General features: G+C 51.6%; 1 protein-coding gene across 5 annotated transcripts; it reads right to left on the bottom strand.

The window, feature by feature from the left end:
* Positions 1 to 982: 982 nt before the first annotated feature.
* THNSL2 (threonine synthase like 2) lies at positions 983 to 20,423 on the bottom strand. Of its 5 annotated transcripts, none has more exons than XM_036350558.1 (9): positions 20,326 to 20,423; positions 16,450 to 16,684; positions 15,141 to 15,335; positions 14,591 to 14,743; positions 11,410 to 11,640; positions 7,206 to 7,354; positions 6,979 to 7,104; positions 3,326 to 3,477; positions 983 to 2,911 (listed from the first exon to the last, which is right to left on the bottom strand). In XM_036350558.1, exons 2-9 carry the CDS (start codon positions 16,670 to 16,672, stop codon positions 2,701 to 2,703), a joined length of 1,440 nt encoding a protein of 479 aa, XP_036206451.1. In that variant the 5' UTR covers positions 16,673 to 16,684; positions 20,326 to 20,423; the 3' UTR covers positions 983 to 2,700. The 5 variants fall into 5 exon arrangements, with proteins under 5 accessions (XP_036206451.1, XP_036206452.1, XP_036206450.1 ...); XM_036350559.1 differs by having other exon boundaries at positions 16,450 to 16,735; positions 20,326 to 20,404; XM_036350557.1 differs by lacking the exon at positions 20,326 to 20,423 and having other exon boundaries at positions 983 to 2,876; positions 16,450 to 19,371.
* Between the last annotated feature and the right edge of the window lie 362 nt (positions 20,424 to 20,785).

The raw sequence follows: 20,785 nt of genomic DNA on the forward strand, positions 1-20,785 counted from the left end.
GTCACATGCCTGGCTCAAGTCCAGTCTCTGCTCCCTGGTGGTACCACCCTGGCCAGTCCCCTTACCTCAGCTCCTCAGTCTCCCCTTTCTAAAATGCAGACAATAGTAACGCCTACTCCACAGGTTGCTGTCAGGATTAAAGTAAATTTTGTCAAGTATTGCTTGGCATATAGTAGGTGCTCTCAGTGCCACATCATTACATCTGTGGGCCCCAGGCACTCTGCTTTTCCTTTGAGAGAAACGACACTTTTATGCCCTCTAACTGCATCATGACACAAAGCTCCAGGCCTCTTGCGCTGATGGGTTTATCATGCATGCTCTTGTGGATGTTCAAGTATCTTGGGGACCAACAAGTGCTGTGCTGTAGGGTCACAGTCATTCCTCCAGGGATGCTCCCCATCCTCCCATACACATGCTGATGTGTATCCAGCATCATTGTATTGAATGCCATGCTGCGACGCCAAATTTCCCAGCACAAGAGTAGTCTCTGGCCTCTCCCTTCCAGCCCTGGGCACACAGGGATGCAGGGTGGCATGTTCAATGTGGGGATGGCATGCAGAGATTAGCCTGGGTGACCGACTCATTTAGATCTCAGGGCAGGGGAAAGGGCCTCTGGAGGCCAGATACCCACTGGGTCCTTTCACAGCGACCCTCAGAGTGGTAGCAACAGTGGCTTCTAATGGCCCCAAATCTCCCTCCACGCGGTGCCTGCCTCACCTGCCTCCCAGGGGGCCCCCAGAGTCCAGGGCATGACTGAGGCTTGTGCTGACATTCACGTATTTGTGTTTGCATAAACCCCACTCAATCAACACAGGATTCGAATCCAGTAACAGAACTAAACCCACAACTATGTGCGATGTGTTCATGTGTGCACAAAGCCAAGGCTAAGCTCCAGATCACTGCTGGCCATAAATACAGGGTGAGCCACAAGATGAGCCACATGTATAACTTCAAATGACCTTGTAAGTGAAACCCGATGAAATTGACTTAATGTTTTATTTAATCCAAAACATCAAAATATTATCCTCTACATGTGATCAATATAAAATTATTAATGAAAAATTTTCAATAGTTTTCATTCAAAGTCTTTGAAGTTCCATATGTATTTGATAATGTGGCATATCTCAGTTCTAATGTAGTGTTCCAACTAATTTCATTGGAAATATCATCTGTACTTTTTGTACTTCATAAAATTTACAGCTGAAAAGCAGATTCACATACCAGCATTTCCCAACCACACTGCAAAGTTTTCCAATAACCAATTCAAGTAATAGTTTTGAAATTTAAATGTAAATTAATCAAACATTAAATAAAATTTAAAATTCAATTCCTTAGTTATACTTATTCCCATTTCAAGTACTCAACAGCCACATGTGGCTAGTGGTTACTGAACTGGACAACGCAGGCTAGATTGTAAAACAGCAGAGGAATCAAGCACGCCTTTGTGAGAGGGAGCACTCTGCACGTGGAAGAACACTATTTGTCAGCAAAGTCCTCACTTTCAGGTACAGGAGTCATTTCCAGCTGGGCTGACAGATGGACAGGACACAGGACGCAGCCTCCAGCAGCCTGAGGAGGGTCTGTGGCCTCATCCAAGGATGGGCTGCCGGAGGCCAGTGCAGCGTCAGAGGCATGCAGAGGGGAGAGCAGTCATGTGCTTAGAGGAGGATCTGACTTCTCTGGCGCTGTGCCCATGGCACCATGGAAATGCAGGCGTCTGGACTCCACTTAGTGCTCAGTGAGGGATCCCTGCTTCTTGCTGCTCTGACACCTGCCCTGGGTTAATAAAGCAGGTGAACCAGTACTTGTACCGGTTCCCAGTCTGCACCGTGAGGAGCATTTCCCACACGGCTTCCACCTGGTGATCCCACATCTCAACCTTGCTCCCCGCCTGTGCCACCTGCCCACTAACTGCTCTGCTGCCCCTTCATGCTGGCCAATGGAAAGCAGCTGAAGGATGTAGCACATACCACGCATCACTACCACCCCTGGCAGCCACTGTCCTCGGCCGCAGGCCAGCACAGTGACCATCACACTGGGCATGCGCTTGTATTCTCAGGATTCTGACACTTCAGCAGGGTGGGAAGGCCAGCCGATGCCTCTGGATAAACAGGTGCAGACAGCGGAGCCCCAGGCCTGTGCTTCTGGAGTGTGCAGCCCTGCCTGCACAGACTTAGGGTCTAAGGTCCCAGACCCTGGGGCCAAGGTCAGCTCTGTGCCCAGGATCTTCATTTGCAGGCCCTGCACTGTCCAGCGGTGGGGGTGCACCTCCAGGAGCCCAGGAAGGCAGAGCTGCAGCAGCCTCCGGGTGGGGCTCCCGGAGAAGCACTGCCAGGCTCCCAGGTCCACCCACAGAAAGGGCCATGGCCTGGGGAAGGATGCCGAGTGCAGACCGCAGCAGAAGGTGGCCAGCTCCCTATAATGTGGTGTGGTTGGTGGCCAACACTCCCAGTGTTGTGTGGTTGGTGCACCCTGGTCCTGTGGGCATGAGACCACACCACCATGGCGAGAGCACAGAGCAGCTGTGGGAATGAGCAAAGCCAGCTGGCTCCAGACCCCACTGAGCAGCCTCCTGAGAACCTCCCACAACAACTCTTAACAGAGAGAAGGTGCTCAAGGTAGCTCCGAGGGCACCCCGCCCCCCACCCTGGGGTCTGAAGCTTAAAGGAAGCCAGCTGCAGCTGGGATATTTGGGAGCACTCAGGACGTGGCCCTCCACTGCCGGCCCATGTTCTCAATTGTGTCCCGGAGCATCACTGTCCAGTCGTCACTCTTCCGCATTGGGGTGCAACGCGTCTCCTTTCCCTCCAGGGCTAGGATCTCCATGGGAGTTTCTGGACTCAATCCAGCAGCCACGACAGCTTCTGGAAACTTGGCTGCAGAGGCAGGGGCCAGACAACACCGGGGAGGGCTGTGGGGGTGGGGCAGGTGGAAACAAGTATGTGGGAGACAACAGATGGAGGGACAGGTACAGAAAGGGGAGGGGGAGGAGAAGGAACAGGGATGGTTAGGGGTAGTGTGGGGCATGGAGGAAAAAGAGAGAGGCAGACCTTAAACTTGTCTCTACAATGACTGCTGAGCAAATTGCTTCTTCCTGTGGAAGGCCCAGCTCACCTCCCACCTCCCATGTGGGCTGTCTGGGACACCTATCATGTACCCTCTTCTGAGACCACGGTTCTTGAGGTACAGTTCCACAGAGCACCCATTATGCTCATTCAAGCCATTTGTTCACATCCTGTGTTCCCTGCTTGGGGAAGAAGAGGGTCCCTGAAAGCCAAAGTCGCCCCCCACCCCTGCCCAGTGACCCAGGTGCCCACGGCCATACCTGGGGGTCTGCCTGAGCATCTGCTGGTAATGGTAGCTCACGGCCACAGCCGTGTGAGGGCACAGCAAGGACTGGTTCTCTTGCCAGCAGCGGGCCATGGTCTGCATGATGGCCTCATCTGACACTGACTCAGATGTCACTGCCGCTGAAAGCTGATGGTCCCAGGGCCAGGGTGGTGGTAATCATGGTTGGGGGAAGCAGGGAGAAAGGTGACAAAAAACACAGTAAATAACAAGGGACTCAGTTCAGATGGAACGGCTTAGATTTAGCTCAGAGGAAAATCTGTTTTCCCACATTTCCCAGTTGTAAGCTGACTCACTCAACTTAAGGAAAGGATGCATTTGACTTCCAGGTCAATAAACTTAGGATTTAGCTCATGAATTGGCAAATATAGCGTCTGGTTCAACAACCTCAAGAATACAGAAGGTTAAGGGCATTCAAACACTCCCAGTGTTGTGTGGTTGGTGCACCCTGGTCCTGTGGGCATGAGACCCCTTCATGTCTGTTTCCACCTGGCTCAGCAGCAGCTCCTCTGGGAAACCTCCCCGCTACCCCAGGCAGAGAACACCTCCCTTCTCGGTGTGCCCTGGTGCAGATGGCTTATTTGATCATACTCTGAAAAGCTATTGCATGCCTACCATGTGCCAAACACCCTGCATACACTCGATGGCAACAGAAGTCAGAGGGTGTTATAAGCCTCTTCCATTATGGCTCATGGAAGACAATGAGTGCATTCTATTTGTATTGTTATCTCTAGCACCACGCACAGTCTCTGGCTCAAAATATATATGGAATGAATTAATGAATGCTATTCTAGCGATGAAGTGTCTTCTAATGCATAGACAGGGAGAGAACAAAGAACAGGTGGATACTGTGTCTGTGCTCCTGCAGCACCTCATTCACACAAGGAGAAGGAAAGTGGAGGTCAAAACAAACCATTAACCTAACAAGCTGATCTGTGCTTGTGTTACGGTCTGAATGTGTGTCACCCCAATTTCATATGCTAAAAATGTGATGGCATTAGGGGGTGGGCTTTTGGGAGGTATTTAGGTCACAAGGGTAGAGTCCCCATGAATGGGATTAGTGACTTGATAAAAAGAGGGCAGAGATCTGGCTAAGCCTCTTTTCTCCTGTGTGAGAGTACAAGGCACCACGTGCAACCTGGCAGAAGGCTCATCAGAACCCATCTACGCTGACCCAGACTTTCAGCCTCTCCCCATAACTGTCAGAAATGAATTGGCTTTGTTTATAAGCCACACAGTCCATGGCACTTCTATATAGCAGCCCAGGTTAAGACAGGTTACATCAAAAGCAGCATAGATTCTGAAGACAGAAATTCCACTCTGCTCTGCATGGGTGGCTAAGCCCAGAGAGCTGTGTCTAGTTCTGGGACCAATCCTTTAAGATGGACAGTGACCACTCAAAACTATGTCACATAAGACACAGTGAAAGGAACCAGGAAGGCTTAGTGGGTGAATAAAGATCTTTCTCAAATATGGGAATCGGACTGCTGCTGGTGTGCAAGCTAGGAGCAGCTTCCACTCAACATGAAGAACTGTGCAATGCTTGAAATGGTGGGAGGTGGTGAGGCCCTGATCCCTGGGGACAGAGTCCAGATGACCACTTGGTGGGAATGTGGTAGAGAAAACTAAATGCAGCTTCAACATATAATATCCTATTTTTTTATATTAAACTAGAGGCCCAGTGCACGAAATTCATACACGGGGGGTTCCCTCAGCCCAGCCTGCACCCTCTCCAATCAGGAACCCCTTGGGGATGTCCGACTGCCACAGGGATTAGGCCTAAACCAGCAGTCGGACATCCCTTTTGTAATCTGGGACCGCTAGCTCCTAACTGCTCACCAGCCTGCCTGCCTGATAGCCCCTAATCACTCTGCCTGCCTGCCTGATTGCCTCTAACTTCCTCTGCCTGCCTGCCTGATCACCCCCAACTGCCCTCCCCTGCCGGCCTGGTCGCCCCCAACAACCCTCCCCTGCAAGCCTGATCTCACCCCCAACTGCTGGCCTGATCGGCCCTAACTGCCTCTGCCTTGGCCCCCACCACCATGGCTTTATCTGGAAGGAAGTTGGACGTCTGGAAGATGGCTGGTCAACCCGGTATAATTAGCATATTACCCTTTTAGTAGTATAGATAGATTATATAGGATAGGATTACTTAAATGTGGCGGGGGGTGGGGGGGTGGGGGGGGGACTTTTTCAGCAGTAGGAGATACTCTTGGCAGACAAAAATACATAATCCCTATATTTGGACTGATAGTCAGCCATATGCACTATACTGCCGAACTGGTTATTAAAAAATTGAACTGCTTTCTTACACCTTACACCAAACAGCTGTTGTCCTTAAAAGCCCTCCTCAGCCCCCACTTTAGGTTCTGCCTTCTCAGTTCACTCAGATTAGGTTCTGATTAGTCGGTTTCTATGCCAGTCAGCATCAAAAGCTCCGCCTCCTAGGCACCCATTGACTCCTTGCAGTTCACCCAGATATGGTTCTGATCAGTCAGTTTCTATGCCAGTCAGTGTCAAAAGTTCTGCCTCCTAGGCAGCAATTGGCTCTTCTTGGAAATCCAGAATGGCCCCACTGACAGCTCTGTCTCTCTCGGGGCCTATCCCCAGGCCTGATCTGCAGCCTCCTCAGTGGCTGCTGATCAGGCCCTGCCTTTCTCTCCAGGCCTATCTCTGGGCCTGATCCGCAGCCTCTGCAGCAGCTGCGGATAAGGCCCTGCCTCTCTCTCTCTCTGGGACTCACCAGCAGCTGCAGCAGCTGCTGATCAGGCCCTGCCTCTCTCTCTCTCTCTCTGGGACTCACCAGCAGCCCCGATGGCTGCAGAGCAGGCCCCACCCCTCTCTCTGGGCCTCTCTCTGGGCCTGATCTGCAGTTGCAGTGCCTGCCTTGTCCCGCCCCCTTCAGTCCCCCCCCCACCACCACCCTGCCCACTGGCCTGCCGCCATCCTTGCTGTGATAGGAGCCTGGGGGCCATGGGGGAGGGACCGAGAGGTGCTTCATGCACTTCCTGGTGACTGGTCGTCCATCTGGTCATTTAGGTCGTGATGGCCCTTGGCTATTATTAATACAGATAAGTGACCATCACCAAGGTGGCATTAAAATGAAAGCAATCACTCCCAACTAGATTCCTATCACTCTGAGGAGATAAAATTGCACCTCCTTTTAAAATAAAGCTAACAGGACAGTGGTCTCTGCTCATACTGGATGGACAAAGTGACTTCCAGTTGTGACTACTGGAAATCAACAATGATAAAAATTAAAATAATAACAGTTAATATATCAAGCCCTATATTGCCTGGAAGTATTAAAAATACTTCATAAGTATTATTTGTCTTAAATTTTCAAGGCTATAGCATAGGCATTCTTATTATCCCCAATGTACAGATAAGAAAATCAAAGCACTGAGTTTGAATAACTGGGCCCTATCTGACTCCAAGCCAGCACTCTCTACTGCCTCTCCACATTCAATAAACACATCCATATAAAGTGACTGAAAAGTGCCAGGCTCAGAGCAGATGCTCAAGAAACAGATGTCTCCATCCCTTAAACAGATTTTCAAACCCCAAGTTTTAGTGGTGTTTTGGGGCTGCACTCTTTCCTTTCTCGGTGGTGTGTGGGTGGTGACTGACCTTGCTTTGCAGTTCCTCAGGCAGACTCACACTTTGGGTCCTTTCAAACTGCTCCATGAGGCCTCTTGTCATCTGGCTGTCAGAGCCAGATAGCAGCCAGAAAATCCTCTCCATGTTGTAGGGCACCTGCACAGAAAGGACGAACCGGGGGCAGGGGTTACTCTGATCTCAGCCCTGTCCATCCCACCCACCCAACACCTGACTGCATGCCTCCCTACAGGTCCCACCTGGATGTCCATAGCTGATGCTAAGGTTGGCTTGACAGTCTCAGACAGAGAGAAGTCTCCTCGCTGGACAGTCCTATGGATGATATCATTGCAGTTCACCGCTGCGACCAGGTGGATGGGCAGGCCCATCTTCTGAGCAATGCACCCAGCTTAAGACAAGAGAGGAGAACAACAATGGCTTCTTAGGCATGATTTTAGGAGCACATTCACACACACAAAAAAATGATAAATTGTGCTTTATCAAAATTATGAAACTTCTGGTGTTTTTTGGAGCTTTAATGCTTCAGAGGACACTATTAAGAAAATGAAAAGGCAACCCTGAATGGGAAAACTATTTGCAAATCATACCGCTAATAAGAGATTTATGTCTAGAATATATAAAAAACCCAATAATAAAAACACAAATAACCCAATTTAAAAATGGGCAAAGGACTTGAATAGACATTTCTCCAAAGATATACAAATGGCAAATGAACACATGTAAAGTCACTCAATATCATTGGTCACCAGGAAAGTGCAAAACAACACTACAATGACATACCACTTCATACCCACTAGGATGGCTAGAATAGAACAAAACAGATAATTCCAAGTCTTACTCAGTATGTGAATTAACTGCAACCCTCATATACTGCTAGTGAGAATGTAAAATGGTGCAGCCACTTTGGAAAACAGTCTGGCAGTTCCTCAAAAAATTAAGCATAGAGTTACCATATGACCCAGAAATTCACTCCTACATATATACACTCAAAAATAAAAACAAGTTTATACAAAAACTTTTACACAAATGTTCATAGCAGCATTATTCATAATAGCTAAAAAAAATGAAACAATCCAAATGTCTATTAATTGATAAATGGATAAATAAATTGTGGTCTATCCATACAACGTGGTATTACCTACACTAATAAAAGAGAAACATGGTAATTAGTGTCACTCCGCTACCCTTCCCATTGGCTAATCCCCCTGTCACTCACAGAGTAGGGCCAAGATATGCAAATTAACTGGCAGCCAAGATGGCGGCCGGCAGCCAGGCAGCTGATGCGAACAGGGAGGCTTGCTTGCTTCAGTGATGGAGAACTCCCATGTTCCCCGCCTGACTTGCCGGCCTCTCAGCTGCAACTCTCAGCAACTATGTTGCGAATAAAGAAGCTAAAAAAAACCCAGAAACCTGCTTTACTCAGCGGAGCTTCAGCCAGCCGGACCACAACATTGTATCAAATACAGACGGTAAACAAAGGCCAGAAACTTGTTTTCAGCAGCCGAGGCCTCAGAGCTAAAGCTGGCCCAGAATAAAAAAAGAAAAAAAGAAAAAAAGGAGCGGTTGGGAGCTTCAGTCCCAGCCTGAAAACAGCCCTCAGCCCCTCAGCCAGACTGGCCAGGCACCCCAGTGGGGACCCCCACCCTGAAGGGTGTGTGACCAGCTGCAAACAGCCATCATCCCCTCACCCAGGCTGGCCAGGCACCCCAGTGGGGACCCCCACCCTGAAGGGTGTGTGACCAGCTGCAAACAGCCATCATCCCCTCACCCAGGCTGGCCAGGCACCCCAGTGAGGACCCCCACGCTGATCCAGGACACCCTTCAGGGCAAACCAGCCAACCCCACCCATGCACCAGGCCTCTATTCTATATAGTAAAAGGGTAATATGCCTCCCAGCACTGGGATCAGCGGAGCCGAGAGGCCTCCCGGCACCAGGATCAGTGTGACAGGGGGCAGCGCCCAAACCCCCTCGCCTCCCACGGGCCCTGCTCTGTGTGTGACAGGGTAGAGCCATAACCTCCCCATTGGCCCTGCCCTGAGTATGAGAGTGGGCCCTGCTCTGTGGGTGATAGAGGGTGGCGCCCCAACGCCCCCCCCCCCCACGGGCCCTGCTCTGTGTGTGATGGGGTAGAGCCATAACCTCCCCATTGGCCCTGCCCTGAGTGTGACAGTGGCGGCGCCCCAACCCCCTGATCGGCCCCCCAACCCCCTGATCGGCCCTGTTCTGTGGGTGATAGAGGGCGGCGCCCCAACCCCCCCCCCCCCATGGGCCCTGCTCTGTGTGTGATGGGGTAGAGTCATAACCTCCCCATCTGCCCTGTCCTGAGTGTGACAGTGGCGGCGCCCCAACCCCCTGATCGGCCCTGCTCTGTGGGTGACAGAGGGCGGCGCCCCAACCCCCTGATCCGCCCTGCCCTGAGTGTGACGGGGGCGGTGCCCCAACTCCCCTATTGGCCATACTCTGTGAGTGAAAGGGGGGAGCTCCCCAACCCCCTGATCGGCCCTGCTCTGTGCATGACAGGGTATGGAGCCCCAAACCCCCTGATGGGCCCTGCTCTGTGCGTGACGGGGTGGCGCCACAACCTCCCCATCGACCCTGCCTTGAGTGTGACGGGGCGGTGCCCCAACCCCCCAATTGGCCCTATCCTGAGCATGACTGAGGGTGGCATCGCAACCTCCCAATCTGCCCTGCTCTGTGCATGACAGGGGAAGGCGCCCCAACTCCCCAATCAGCCCTGCTCTGAGCCCGACCAGGGGCTGCACCTAGGGATTGGGCCTGCCCTCTGCCACCCGGGAGCAGGCCTAAGCCAGCAGGTCGTTATCTCCTGAGGGGTCCCAGACTGCGAGAGGGCACAGGCCGGTCTGAGGGACCCCCCCTTCCCCCGAGTGTACAAATTTTTGTGCACCCGGCCTCTAGTCCTATATAATAAAAGCCTAATATGCAAATTGCCCCGATTGGGTGTTTGACTGCGAATTCCACTGCTCGCTATGACATGCGCTGACCACCAGGGGGTGGCGCAGAACATGGTGGGCGTTGGTTATGCGGCATTGGCAGTGGGTGGCAGTGGAGGTGCTGCTGGCCCTGATGGGCCCTGAGAAGAGCAGGACCGCAGCAGGATGGTGGAGCAGTTGAGTGGGCAGCACTAGGCCAAGGCGGATGCGAGTGAGAGCCAATCGCCCCACCGATGGCTCCACAGATGGTGACCAGTGGGCAGCAGGCCCTGATGGCCTGATGTGGGGGGTGTGTGGTCTCTGGGCTGGGAGTGGGTGGCGGCGACCAACCTCCTGCGACACCTGGGCGAGGGGCTGTGACCTCTCGCCAGCTACCTGGGGGCGGGGGTGATGGGGATGGAGGTGCAGTGAGAATGTGGGGTGTCCGCCAAGCTTGCTCTCACTCTGCCTGCTACCCTCTCCCAGGATGCTAGGGCTTGTGCACTGGGGAAGCCCCCACACTCAGGTTCCAGGCGCCTGCGAGGAGCCCACCCTGCACCTGGGCAGCCTCTTCTGGGTAAGCCAGGCCGCAGTCACAGGGACCGCAGGGGCTGGTTAGGCCCCCTGTGGGTTTGCACAGGAGCTGGTCTTTGAGGCCAGCTGGGAGAAAGCACACTGCCTGCATGGCTTCTATGTGGCGCCACTGGGTGGCCCAGAGGCCCACTGGCTCTGCCATGGACCCATGTAGAAGCAGGGGCAAGCCAACTAACTTCTCTGTGCCTGGTGACAACCCAAAACGGAAGTAACAGTATCAACCTTCTCATGGGCACACATGAATATCAAATGAGTTAATAAGCAAAAGGCACTTATAGCAATGCCTGCTACAGCCAGTGCTTAATGTTAATTATTATTGAAAATGATTTTAATATCATGCAGCTGTACAAAGGTCATGTGCACACAAACCAATCTCACCATCCTCACAGCCGTCCTGAGACATGAGTGACCCGTTGTCCCTTTCACACCTGAGAAGCCAGGTCTGAAGGGCCACCCATGGCTGTTCAACTAGCAAAGGACTGATCAGCCAGAACCCAAGTCTAGAACTCCCCCTTGCCCCCAGCAGCAATTCCACAGGGGCAGCCCAGTGCCAGTGGAGCTGCTTGCCCTACAGCAGGCAACACCAAGGCCAGGAGGAAAGCCCGCATTTCTGGAAGAGGGCACCACGAGCCAATATGGTGGCTGAACCTTGACCTCATCTGCCCACACTCTGCCAAGTTTGGGCATCAGGTCAGGTGGCCAGAGGATGTCAGGATCAACCTATCACTCTTCCTCTGCAATAAGTGCTGATGTCCCCCAGGGTGTTGGGGGAAGTGTTTTGGAAGCTCCTTCTGCAGTTTCCCATCCCCTTCAGAGCCAGGACTCAATCTTTCTCAGGGCTGCAGGCAAAGGGCATTTGAAAGGGGTGGGGCCACAGATGATTTCTGCAAAGCCCATTTTCGCCCAGGGTCTCCTTACCTGCAAGGTTACCAGCAGCCCCTGTTGGCACAACCACTTCCACAGCAGGGAGCGGGTGCAAATCTAAGGATGGCATACACTGGAAGTAGGCAAAGAAGTGGTGAGCCATTTGCACGAGGACCCGGGACCAGTTGATTGAATTCAGACTCATCAGATTGTGCTTCTTGACAAAAGCCACATCAGCAAACACGGCCTTGATGGGTTCATCAAGCTCATCGCTGTTTCCCTCCACTGTTGGGAGAGGAGAGAGTAGCTGTCAAAGGCACAGAGCACCCCAGGCAGTCAGCACTGCCACAGGCCCTCCCAGGCTGAGCCTGCCAGCTGGGACTTTGGCTCGGCCTTCGTTTATCTACTCTAATGTGCTTTGGTCTGGCTTTCTACACTCAAAATTAAGCTCCTCAAGTCTAGAAACCATGTCTCGTGTTCTTGTGGTCATATTCCTGATGTTCCTACCATTATATAAACTGAGATATAAAATACCAACCTCAGGGATATTGGAAAAAGAATTCCCATTGGTATTCTGTGCCCACCTCCCCTAGGGGAAGAAGGAATGGCTTATCAAGTAGTGAGATAGTGACAGGCTGATCCTCTATCAGGAGTTCAAAGGACAAGAGTCACTGGCCCATGTGCCTGCCCTTCCTCCCTCATCTAATCACAGGTGGGTGTTCTCCTCTCTGCTCCTACTTCGTAGGTAAGCCGGCATGGGCAGGACTCCTCCCTGCGATGGGTATGTACAGAGGTTAATTTATGGATGAATTATTGGGTGAATTTATGAATGAATTGGCTACTAGTCCAAGTTGCTTTCTCCAACCCAGTCAGGCCAATATTGATCTCGTATCTGAAACCTGGGTCTATTTCTCCATTGGATCCTAACTTGAAGGACATTGGGAGAAGTGCCATGGCTCGCACTGAGGTTATTATCCATCCTCCCTTCATCATTGCGCCACAGCAGGTGCAAGATTTAACCAGGTGCAAGACTTAACCAGGTGCAAGATTTCAGGAAAAGATCCACTGCTTTTAAGAGCAAGTCACCGGAAGAGAGAGACTTGCTTACCTCAAGTAGTCATCAAAGGCCACAAGAATGGGCCTTGCCGAAACCGGTTTGGCTCAGTGGATAGAGCGTCGGCCTGCGGACTGAAAGGTTGCAGGCACATCCCCAGTAGGGGGTGTGCAGGAGGCAGCTGATCGATGTTTCTCTCTCATCGATGTTTCTAACTATCTCTCTCCCTTCCTCTCTGTAAAAAAAATCAATAAAATATATATTTTATAAAATATATATTTTTTAAAAAATAAATAAATAAAAGAATGGGCCTTAAGATTGGGGAAAGCAGAACAGAGAATGCAAAGAACCTGGGTCCCTGAGGGTACTGCTGAGTCAATGAATCAACCAATCAGGAAACCAGCCCCACTCTGGACTTCCAGTTACGTCAGCTGGGAAACCTTGCTCAAGCTGGTCTGAATTAGATTCCCTGTTTCTTCCAGGCAAAACCATCCCAAATAATATATAACTAGCTCAGGCTGATTACTCTGTGCTTAAGAAGGACCACATACATAATGTATTTGGAAACTAATGACTTACAAAAGTGTCCAACACATAACAATCCAGGTGACCCACCCCTATTATGAGAAAATGAGTATTTACTGCTCCCGAACTACACACATTTTCCTGAAAACCAAATCAGCAGATTCTAGAAAGGCAAGGAAGAACTTGAACAGTGGTGTCTAGAAATGAAAACTAATTTAAAGTCTGATGCTTTATATTATGAAAGCTCAGAACATGTATATAACAGAAAGCCCCTTTGGCTCCAGCAGTAACACTTTCTGCCTCTCTTCTGCAATGAGCACCTTCTCTAACTCACACCAGGAATGAAGCTTCCATGCACATCCTCAGGGCAAAGCCTTCCAGCATCTGTACAAAGTGAGGGGGAGCAGGTGGCAGGACAGAGTTACTAAAAGCTCTTCTCCTCTTTGCTTTGATTCTAGGAAAAGATGGTCCTAGTTCTACAACTAGCAATTTTGGTACTTGGGGTACAACAGGGACCCTCGAGAACCAGAATCTTGTGCACTAAAATCTTGCAATGACTGCAGGAAAATGCAGCTAAATATGGGCAATCACCAAGACTAATGTGTAAGATTTTGCCAGTATCTGCACTGGCGGAACCATGAATTTCTCGCTTGACTATGGATGCACTTGTTAAAGAGAGCGCACAGGGGATTTTTCCTTGCTCTTGAACAGACAGAGGATAGTCACGCTACTCCTATGGGTAAGGTTTGTTTTCACTGTGCTTTTGCTTTTTACAAACTCGGTGTTATATAAAAACATCCTTTGTGGGATTACGCCAGGAGGCCAGGCCAGCTGGAGAAGGAATGTCACATTTGCTGCTCTGCCAGGTAAGTGACCAAACCAAGCCAGGATGCCTAGACAGCTGGCCCAAGGCCGCAACACACAAAACCTCCCCAAGACCCCCACCATAGGTACCTGGAATCTTGTGGGGTATGAGAGATGAAAATAAAAGCTCACCCCCTCTTACTCCACAAAGATGAATCCTATTGAAACTAGAACGCCTGATAGTAGAGGCCTGATATTAGATTTGTGTCTTTTTCAAAATGCTACAGTTTGTGATGCGGCTTCAGGACATCACCAGTGATGCGTGCAGCTGAGTGGCTGCCTACTTTAAATCCTCAGACCCGATAACCAAGTGCATAGCTTAGTTATTTCCACACTATAAGGAGGGCATAAGCCATCAACTAGTAATGACACTTTTAAAATAATTATTTAACACATTTTTGTCCTCTAAACTTCAGTGTCCTGGGGAAAAGAAAACCCTCGGCCACCTGCTTAAGGGTACGGCTCTGGTTGCTGCACATACACATGGCCACTTGGCACTGGCAGGCTGAACTGCATGGAGGCGGTGCTCTTGGGGGTATGATTTCAAACCTGCACTTCCTAGCCTGACTGTGAATGCTGCCTTATGCATCTGTCACCTCCAACAGTTTATGAGGCTGCAGCCAAGAACCTGCCCAGAGCTAAGCCAAGTCATATTACCAACCTCAAAAGATGACTGATCAAGAAAGGGAGGGAGGGAGGAAGAGGAAGGATGGTCAGCTAGTCAACAACCAGCTTTGTTCCAGCCCATCTCCCCAAACAGGCCACTGCCCTGGAGCCCGTCCCAGCACTCCCCTCCAAACACACGGACGTTCTCTGCCAGCACCGTGGTCATCTGCAACTCCTGGATCTTCGTGCAGTGACCCTGGGGCAGGAGAACAATAATGCTCACGTTCTTTGCCCCTCGAACACTCTCAATGGCAGCACTCCCTGTGTCTCCAGAGGTTCCTGGATGGGAAGGGAAAGAATATCCCCTTTAGAACAAGGGAGACAAAAGAGAGGGAAATGCCCCTAAAGCACTGTTGCCAAATGAGGCAATATCTACCATCAATACTCGAAGGGTAGCAAACCATGAACCACCAAGAGACCCACGGAGAGAATTCAAGGCCTCTGTGCACTTAAACCACATAATCTTATGCAGTCTGTATCTTTAAAAATACCCTTCTGAGAAGGTTCCATAGCCTCCACCAGACCGTGAAAGGGAACTGTGGCATGAGGGAAGGTTGAGAACCCTGCTCTAGAAGACCCACGACACACGCCCTGAGAGGCATCTGAGGAGGACACACGGTGGGTGGACACCGGCAAGCTGGGGCACTCGGGCTGCAGGGCTCACGCGGACGCGCACCTACAACCACAGTGACGTGCTTCCCCCTCTTCTGCAGGAAGTACTGCAGGAACTGGGCCGTGCAGCTCAGGGACAGGTCCTTAAACGCATATGTGGCTCCGTGCCACAGCTCCAGCACATTCAGCCCGTCCCGCAGCCTGGAAAGACGGACCACTTCTCTGTGGCGGAACCTGCGGAAGGCCCGGTGGATCAGATCTGCAGGTACAGCAGGCAGAGGGCATTGTTATGTTTTCCCTCCAGTTCTCTCTCAGTCTCTTTACACTTTTGAATTTGAAGTTTTTATCTCTGCTAAAGGATAAAAAGAGCAGAAATTTTTATCCTAAATGATACCACCCATGAATATAATTGTGTAATTCTAGAGAAAGTCTGGAAAGACAGGCACCACACTGCTGACGAGCCCCCATAGGATCCCCCCAGAGAGCAGAGATGGTAGTGCAAGACTTTCATTTTCTATTTTATAAACATCTTCATCATTTGGATTTCTTGTGAATGTATTCCAATAGAACATTCAATTAAAGTTATGTGACAAACAAATCAATGTCTCGTCTCTTCCCATTTTTCTTCCTAAAGACAGCACACTGTTTGCTGCATTATTAAATCACACTGGGAAGCCAGAACCTTGGGAGGCTGTTCATACAAGCCTACGTGAGGCAAGGCCATCTGAACACGTCTGAGTTTCATTGGCAAACCGATCACCTGGGATCTTAAAATACAGACTCTGGTTCGGCAGGTCTGAGGGAATCTGAGAATTCTAATAAGCGCCCAGGCAATGTTATCGGCGCTGGTTGTCGAACCACCTTCTGAGCGGCCCTCTTCTCCTAAACTCTCGACATGAAGTATGGATATCGTATACCTGGTCCACGGAACAGCAGCACTGGCATTATCTGGACACTGGATAGGAAGGCTCACCCAGACCTCCTGAACCAGAGTGTGCATTTCAATGAGCCCCTGAGGGGAATCCACAGCACTTTACAGTTTGAGACCAGCTGGTCCAAGACACACTGAGTCCCTTCTGGAAATAAAACCGCAAGCTGTGTGCCTTATGTGCAGGAAGGAAAATCTCAACATTCAAACTGCGAGTCTTAAAAAAGTGTTTTAAAAATAAACTAAAGAAAAAAATTTCTCTGCAGATCATTTTGGAGGGTGGGAGGAGCTGGATATTTCCAATTCTGGAATTCCAAAGTCTGAAAGAAACACGACAATTTGGGAAATGTGACTAAAGATCTAGGGATGAAGTGATAGATTTTCAACTCGGTGGGGGGCTGGGCTGGCAGAGGTAGGAGAGTAGAAGTGGGATGAGGGTGCTCACCATTTAAGTCATCTCTTGGGATGAGCTCTGGGCCAATGAAAAGGGCACACAGCTCCACGACCAGGCTTGGGTAGGAGAGCGCACTCCACTGACGTAGGGTCTCCCTGTTCAGCTGTGGGAGCTTCTCAGGCATGAAGAGGCCCCCATCGGGCGCATAGCCAGAGAAGAGGGCACCCTCAAAGTCGACGCGGGGGGCCATCCCCCTGGTGCTGACGTACCACATGACCCTGGAGGCCTGCAGAGGGGATAGTCCAGAAGCACCGGTCTCGTTCCCAGCATGCCTGAGCTGTGATGCACATACACATGGCCGCATGGCACTGGCAGGCTGAACTGCATGGAGGCGGTGCTCTTGGGGGTATGATTTCAAACCTGCACTTCCTAGCCTGACTGTGAATGTTGCCTTATGCATCTGTCACCTCCAACAGTTTATGAGACTGTAGCCAAGAACCTGCCCAGAGCTAAGCCAAATCATATTACCAACCTCAAAAGATGACTGATCAAGGAAGGGAGGGAGGAAGAAGGATGGGCAAAGCTAAAGTGGACACTGTCCCTTCAGCTAGCTCCCGGATCACTACTCATAGGGGTAAGTGTTCCAGGCCAGAATACTGGAGCCCTGGCCCACGGCTCATGCCAGCTTCATCTGAGACTAAGCAAATCATGAACCCTCCCATCAAAATGAGGCAATTCCATGACTTACTAAGGGGGTACCAGAGCATAATGGGAAAGACAGTGTGGTCCTCACTGGTGAGGAAGAAGGCCATGGGTGGGGAAAGATAATAGCATTAAGAGTGACTGCCATTTGACATCCCTTTTGATAGGAGAGGACCGCCACACTTGGTCACCACCCTTTCGAGAGATGTTTGTGCCCACTTCTGCTCAAAAATAACCACATTCAATGGTCATTTAGTCATGTTGCCTATAACCTAGTGGTTCTCAACTCTGGTAGTTTGTTAGAATCAACTTGGGAGTCAAAAAATATACGTCTACGTGAGGCCCTACCTGGATTAATTCAACTAGAATCTTCAAATGAGAGGCTCCTTGTGTGAGGCTCGAATGCAGCCAGAGTTAAGAGTAGGGTGACTAACTCACCTCAGTCTTCCTGGGACTTTCCTGATTTTAAAACTGAAAGTCCTACATCCCAGGTAACCCCTCAGTACCAGGCAAACGAGGACAGCTGGTCGCCCTCGTTGAAACCAGTGCCCCACCTCTCAGCCTAATCCGAGAAGAGCAGTTGGAAGTGCTGTCAGGCTGCCCTTAATACTCCGGCCACGGCCAACCACTCCGGGGTGAACTCAGAGGTCTTGGACGGGTGGGTGGGTGTCCAAAAGCACCTCAGGCCTCATTTTGGTCATACTCCCACATCAATTTGATTCCCAGGTGCCAGGGCCAGAGGGGAACCCCTGCCCTCAGGGGCAAAGCCACCTAAAGCTTCCCATCTAGAAGAAAGGGTACTAGCTAGCATTGGCCGGGAGGAACTCTGGTTTTCTAGATTGTGGATACAATACCTCTGAGCTCTGGGTGCATCCTATAAGGGCTGCTGTGTGCCACCCCCTTGACATGGCACCCAACTCCAGGGAATCCAACTGATGTGGCAGTATGACCAAAGTGAGGCTGGAGGTACCCTTAGACACCTTCCCACACACCCCAGTCAGAGACCTCTAGTCCACACAGGGCCAGCTAGCCAGGCCAAAGTATTAAGGGCAGCCCATCAGTACTTCCAACTACTCTTCTCGGATTAGGCTGAGAGGTGGGGCACTGGTTTCAAAGACAGATGCATCCAACTTACAGACAGAGACAAGTTCAATCATCCAAATCATGAATCTTTTGAAAGTGAAAGTGGATACTACTAATAGTTATGCCAGGGCAATGGGTATAAGCACAACTGTCTCAGGCAAACTGGAGCATATGGTACAGGGAGGCATGTCAAGGATATGAAATTGGGGTAACTCCAAAAGGCAACTGCAGCAGGGAAGCAAAGGAGGCCCCATGTTTTACAAACAGAACCAGGGAAGGGACCTGGGACTAGCAGTGCCTTCAATAGGGGGAGGGGTTTCTGTAACAGTGGCAATGGTTAGAGTTACTGCAAACTGCCCAAGACCCTGGGGTGACGAGGGAGATCCTGCCTGGCCACTTCACAGGACCAGTCTGAAGGGCACTGCCAAAGAAGCTGCCACAGGCAGAGGTCTGCCGGGGGGGGTGGGGGGGACAAGCAGAGCTATAAGGACAGGCTACATCATGCCTGGCCACTGGGCTCTGCATTTCCTTTTCTTTTTTAAAAATATATTTTTATTGATTTCAGAGAGGAAGGGAGATGGAGAGAGAGATAGAAACATCAATGATGAGAATCACTGATCAGCTGCCCCTTGCATGCCCCACTCCGGGGATCAACCCTGCAAACAGGTACATGCAGTAACTGTTCCCAGACCAGGAATTGAACTGTGACTTCCTGGTTCATAGGTCGAAACTCAACCACTGAGCCACACAGGCTGGGCTGCATTTTCTGAAGGATGTGGACAAATGCCCAGGAACAAAGGAGAGGGCCTGACAGCAGGCTCAGCACATGTCAGGGTTGGGAGCTGGCCTGATTAGCCTGGGGCAGACTATTCTGTCCTATGACCCCCAAGGGCAGCACTCTCAGACCACACAGAGAAAATACATCATTAGGTTCAACGTCAGATAAACCAAACAGAGAAGCCCAGAAGTCCAAGGAGCTGCCACAGGGAGTGATGAAGTTGTAGAAGAAAATCAAACAATTCTGTCCCACCGGTGTGTGGGCGCTCCAAGCACAGAGGTGGGGACTAGACTAAGGGGCCTCTGAAACACAAGATTTTATAATTGACTAGAGGCCCGATGCACAAAATTAGTGCACGGGGGCGGGGGAGGGGAGGGTCCCCTCAGCCCAGCCTGCACCCTCTCCAATCCAGGACCCCTCGGGGGATGTCCGATCCTCAGGATCGGACCTAAACCGGCAGTCGGACATCCCTCTCACAATCCTGGACCGCTGGCTCCTAACCACTCACCTGCCTGCCTGCCTGATCACCCCTAACTGCCCCCCTGCCAGCCTGATTGCCCCCAACAGCCCCCTCCACCCCCACCCCCCCTCCTACCCCCCCCCCCCAACCCACGGAGCCTGTTTGGTGGTCCATTCGGTTGCATGGTTGCTTAGGCTTTCATATAGATAGATCCTTGTGACTCTGATCTTATTCCAGAGTGGAGATGGGCCAGATGAATACAAGGGAAACAGGCTGCCCTGGCTGGGGACCATTTGGGGAAAAGCTCCTCTGAGAGGTGGAGAGGTTTTTCAGAGAAGGGGTGGGGCAGAGCAGAGACATGGACCCCAGCAGCAGAACCCCTGGCCACTGTGGGCAGATCGCAGGCTGTGTCCCTGGGGTGGAGGTCCCTGCAGGTCACTGGCCTCCAGCTAGCCAGGCCCTGGGCCAAGAAGGCTCTGAAAGGTCTGCAGACAGGGCTCCACTGCCAGCTCGGAGCCACCGCGGAAACCCTGCAGAGGGAGCGCAGCGTGGGAAACGCGCAACCTCCGGGCTTCCAACAAGTTGCAGCGCAAGAACCAGAGGTTAGTTACAGAAAGAGGCGGGCGCGACGCCGTCCCACTTAAGCTGGGGTTGAAAGAAACTTCAAGAAGTTCATTCAAGAGCCCAGAAATGCCTACAAACCCACATTCGGGGGAAGGTGCTCCCTCCCTCGCAGGGAGGGGACGCGAGGAGGGGACGGGCGGAGGGGAACGAGGCCGCGGGGTGCCGGCTCCTGGCGGGGTGTGCGGGCACCGCCAGGAGCGATCGGGAACCCCAGCGCCCGGATCGGATGGGTGGCTTGGGCCCGCGGGCGGCGGGCTGCCCGGCGGTCGCGAGCGGTTACCCGTCCAGGCGCTGGAGGCTGCGGGGTCCGGGCTCCGGCTCTGACGGACACTGCCCGGCTGCGGCCTCGGCTTCCGGTGAAGGACGAGAAGGGGCGGAGGAGGGAGGCGGGGCAGAGAGCGGAGGTGGGGCGGAGGGGGCGGGCGGAGGGCGCGGGCGGAGGGCGGAGGCGGAGGGGAGGAAAGGGGAGAGGGGGGGAGGGAGGAGGGAGGAGGGAGGGACCGGAAGGGAAAGGTAATGCGTACAACCATTCCTCACAAGGCAAGTCTATAAGGCACTTTGCGAAGTGCTTTGTTCAGTTTCTTAATCTACATCGCAGCCTCAGAAATACCACATAACCTCATTTTTCAGATTAGAAAACGGAGGGCAAGGTGGAAAGGAGAAAGGCCCTGTCTTTGGCTTCATCCTCTCACCTGTGAAATCAGACGCCTGACAAATTCCTTGTTTCTCAAAGTGGGGCT

This window comes from Myotis myotis, unplaced genomic scaffold (assembly GCF_014108235.1).
Source record: "Myotis myotis isolate mMyoMyo1 unplaced genomic scaffold, mMyoMyo1.p scaffold_m19_p_2, whole genome shotgun sequence".
Lineage (NCBI taxonomy): Eukaryota > Metazoa > Chordata > Mammalia > Chiroptera > Vespertilionidae > Myotis > Myotis myotis.

Excerpts from the sequence above, each read along its gene's own strand:
- THNSL2 (XM_036350556.1), bottom strand. The coding sequence starts at position 16,858 with ATGCATAAGGCAACATTCACAGTCAGGCTAGGAAGTGCAGGTTTGAAA. Across the intron at positions 11,641-14,590 it reads GAACGTCCGTGTGTTTGGAG|TGGAGGGAAACAGCGATGAG; the intron begins GGGAGTGCTGGG and ends CTCTCCCAACAG. Across the intron at positions 2,912-3,325 it reads ATGCTCAGGCAGACCCCCAG|CCCTCCCCGGTGTTGTCTGG; the intron begins GTATGGCCGTGG and ends CCACCCCCACAG.